We start from the raw sequence: 3698 nt of genomic DNA, 5'->3' as shown, positions 1-3698 counted from the left end.
CTTAATCCAGTTATTTTCCATGTATGAAGATACCAATAATAGATAAACTATATAATGAGAGGAAACAAAGGCATCCAACATATGCAGACTACTGGTCCAGCACTTTGGATCCCCTGCATTATGCTGGGGGAACTAGTTCACCAGAAGTGGGGTCCTTTCTTAACATCTTCAAAGCATATAAACAGAAAGCTAGCTTAAAGAAAGCCAAGAATATTTTGAAAGCTAAGTGATAGGGCACACCGAGAAAGAGAGAACATATATATTCTTTTTGACTCAACTTCCACATTCCAAAGTTGCTATTAAGTCAATGAAGGAAGATCACAAAATGATAATGAAGCTCAATGCTTGATTTGAAATTTCGAATTCCTTCCCAATTTTGGGGCATAACAAGGAATCAGGACAGTATTCATGGCCCAGAAACAGATTAATTAGCAACAAAAATATAAGTGACAAGTCTGGAATTTGTTTGAAGCATCTCTACTTTTACATAGTGCATCAAGTTCATGTTTTCTCATTTTCTTGCTCAGATTATATATGCTTAATAGTGGTAAGAGATTAAGCTGGATTTCGTAGTAAATTGTGTGCATATTTCCCTTGACTGTGAACTCATTTTAGTATACCTTCTAATTTGGAGAGTGTTGCTGAATCTATTTCTCTGCATAACTAGTGTTTAAATTATCGGCCTGCTCTATAGCCATGCAAAACCTTCTTTGGACCAGTAGAGGCAACTCATGACTAGTGCTTAAATGATCTCTCTATCTCTTTCTCTCTCTCATGGTGCTTGTCTTGCATTCAAAATAATGAAGCTAAATAGAAGTGTTTTTTAGGAAATGGGTTGTAGACCGTAAATCTTAATTACCTCAGTAAGGAAAAGTGAAAATACAAGGATTTCATAACCTTCTTGTCAGTACATGTAGCAAGAAACAATTACATCTAGAAATTCTTCTAAATGAAAGAACATTGCTTTGATTCTAACAGAGGGCCTTCATCCATGACTAGTCTAGAGCTCAACATAGGGAAAGGAAGATGGAATGTTGTTTGGAGAAGGAAGATGTTAAGGGAAATCAATGATATCACAGATGTACCGAAATTCCTTTAGTCTGCACCACCTGTAATAGAAGCAATATATGTATCATGGAACTGAGAGTGAGAGTTTATCTTAAGATACATTTGGATAATGCTTTTTGTCTAGAACACTAAACTCTTCTCACCAAAATTCCTTGGCATTTTGCACTTAAAGCATTCTGTCCTGCTAGCATAATTATGCACTCCACAGCCAATTCTGTTGCAATAGGATAAAGAAAATAAAGATGAGATACTGTACCTTGGTAAAAAGAAAAAATCATCTAAGAATTTTCGATTCTTGTTTGCATGGTCTTTATTAACTATCTCAGCGATTTATATATCAATGTGCAAGTGCTGAGTAAAGAAAATAGATTCTGCCTTCAGTACAAGACAATGCTGCATTGTAGCTTTTTTGTGTATATCAGTTTACTTCTTATTCAATCACATTGTTCAGCTTTTATGATAGTAGGACATTTATGTGTTATATAGTAGGTCATTTAAGTTGAAAGTTGCAACTGAATGCAGCTTCTTTATTAAATTATTTCACATTAACACCAACAGAAGAGATACTATTTTCAATACTCCAAATATATATAAAGATAATGTGAACTGACCTAGGACAAAGCCAGTCACCGCTCTTCCATCCCGGTGGGAAACTGCAGTCAGATCCATAGCCTACAGAGCCTGCCATGTTCCCTCCATATCCAGAAGAATAATCATCTTTGAATGCACCACATCTATAGCAGTTTGATCGGCTGGCATAGTTGTGAGCTCCACAGTTCATACCGGTGCAAAACCAGTCTCCGGCCAATGCTTCCGTCCTGTGATATCTATAAGTTGAAGGGTCAGGGCCTCCAAACTTGGGATATCCACAATTTTGGCATGCCTCCCTCTTCTTGAAATTTATGTGTTGGCAAGCACCACACATCCAATCTCCTCCTGACCAGCTCATTTTCCCTGTTTGATATGTAACTCTGTAGTGGCAAATGACAAGAAATTTAGGGTTCATAAAATCTCAGAGCAGCAAGCTAAGAGTTATATTACTTGACTCCTTGTGCATGTTGCCTAGAGTTATGTTACATGCCACTAGGAAATAATAATAATAATCCTTCACTTTTTGCTCCTAACCTCTATTAAAATTCAAAAGGCATGTAAAGTGCATAGAAGTTAGTTGCATAATTAAGTAGCTACAGTGTTGAGTGATAGCATACTCTTTCAACATAGCATAGAAGTTCTATCATTATAGTAGTTTCAATAAGTTCCCTAATTTTAAGATGAATGATCAATGACTCTGCATTTACAAGGAAAGAGTGATGATTGACAAACATAGAAACAAGAAATATACCTTATATGAAGAGTTATGAACAAAATTTGTTGCTGCTAGATTACTAGTTTTAAAACAGGTTGCTGGTGAAGATGGTGAGTTTGGTTGCTTGTGTTGTGAGGCTTTATATACTGGTTGTAAGACCTATTGTGGGGAACATGAATGTCCCTTTTAGTTCCCTGGTAATCCATAAGTGGTTTTCTTGATATGAGATTCCAAAAGTAGAAATTACTGCAATCTTTTACTACTAATTCTGTGGTTAATCTAAGAGAGAGTAGGCGAGGCTTGTAAAGTTGGTAAACAATAGTGCATGTATGCACACGTTTTTTTCCATATAGTCTTTTGGCCAATATCTTTACGTGATTCCTATGCATTATTGAGAGGAACATATCCAAGGGAAGCAAGGCTTATGAGGGGTAGCTGCTATGTGGTCTAGAATCCAAACATCCCTTAAACCAACCCCACAACATGAGTATCCGACCCGGCATTTTATCGGATCCATGCATAACGTCTCGTTTAGTAACTGTTTCAAAGAAGAAAATATTTCTGATTAAATGCATTGCTCTATATGTGCAAATAAGCCTTCACTGGTTAGGCTTATGCAGTTATGCAATGGTGTCTGTGGAGTTACACAGTTAAAAAAGAAGAAATAAAAAACATGTACATATGGAGAATAGATGCCTATCTATCTCATGCAACATCTATTTCTTTTTTTTTATTTCCCTCCTCCAATCGCTTTATTACAATAATTGAAATGCCATTCCAAGATTCGTATCCAATATGGCAATATCGACACTTCTTTAATTACTGATAAGTCTATTAAGATGATTTAAGTGTGTTTAAAACTGATGCAATGTCTCTATATCAGGGTAACATGAGTTGAAGTTATATTATATATGCAGTTAAATTCTTTGACATGTAGCCCATATGCCATTGATTAGAAAGATAATAAGCTAATCTTGTTGCTTTACTTACTTTAGTTTAATTAGAAAATTTTTAGACTAATATAATAATTTGTATTTAAAACGAGGTATATTTGTTGAGATTAAAATGAGAAGAAATTATAGTGAAAGAAAAAGGATGCGGCGAGCAGACTTTGGTGAGAATGGACAAGTCATATATAAAAATATAGGTTTCTAAAAAGTGCTACAGTGGAATCAAAGTCCCTTGGACCTCTAAACTGGAATTTTATATGCAAGAGGGTAAGAAACGGATCTAGCAGCATAAACCTTAAAAATATATTTGCCTCCTCCACATCTCTCTATCTTTATTCTTCATAAGTATCTAATCAAACTGTAAGCACAGATGA

The 3698-nt window shown here is 35.4% G+C and overlaps 1 protein-coding gene across 3 annotated transcripts; it reads right to left on the bottom strand.

Annotated features, from left to right (window-relative positions):
* Positions 1-874: 874 nt before the first annotated feature.
* LOC107620068 (Ran BP2/NZF zinc finger-like superfamily protein) lies at positions 875-2498 on the bottom strand. 3 transcript variants are annotated; one of them, XM_088505203.1, is made up of 3 exons: positions 2411-2498; positions 1680-2039; positions 875-1282 (listed from the first exon to the last, which is right to left on the bottom strand). In XM_088505203.1, exons 2-3 carry the CDS (start codon positions 2015-2017, stop codon positions 1189-1191), a joined length of 432 nt encoding a protein of 143 aa, XP_088361329.1. In that variant the 5' UTR covers positions 2018-2039; positions 2411-2498; the 3' UTR covers positions 875-1188. The 3 variants fall into 3 exon arrangements, with proteins under 3 accessions (XP_088361329.1, XP_088361327.1, XP_088361324.1); XM_088505201.1 differs by lacking the exon at positions 2411-2498 and having other exon boundaries at positions 875-1109; positions 1212-1282; positions 1680-2189; XM_088505198.1 differs by lacking the exon at positions 2411-2498 and having other exon boundaries at positions 1680-2195.
* Between the last annotated feature and the right edge of the window lie 1200 nt (positions 2499-3698).

Source organism: Arachis ipaensis, chromosome B10 (genome assembly GCF_059453495.1).
Source record: "Arachis ipaensis isolate K30076 ecotype BB chromosome B10, ASM5945349v1, whole genome shotgun sequence".
In the NCBI taxonomy this organism is placed as follows: domain Eukaryota; kingdom Viridiplantae; phylum Streptophyta; class Magnoliopsida; order Fabales; family Fabaceae; genus Arachis; species Arachis ipaensis.
The sequence above is the reverse complement of the archived record's forward strand: the minus strand, read 5'-3'. Positions and strand labels throughout refer to the sequence as shown.

What these genes read in the sequence shown, in the direction of transcription:
- LOC107620068 (XM_088505198.1), bottom strand. Translation starts at nt 2,074, where the DNA reads ATGAACCCTAAATTTCTTGTCATTTGCCACTACAGAGTTACATATCAA. An exon ending in GGTGACTGGCTTTGTCCTAG is followed by an intron (nt 1,283 to 1,679) that starts GTCAGTTCACAT and finishes CTATTGCAACAG; the next exon opens with AATTGGCTGTGGAGTGCATA.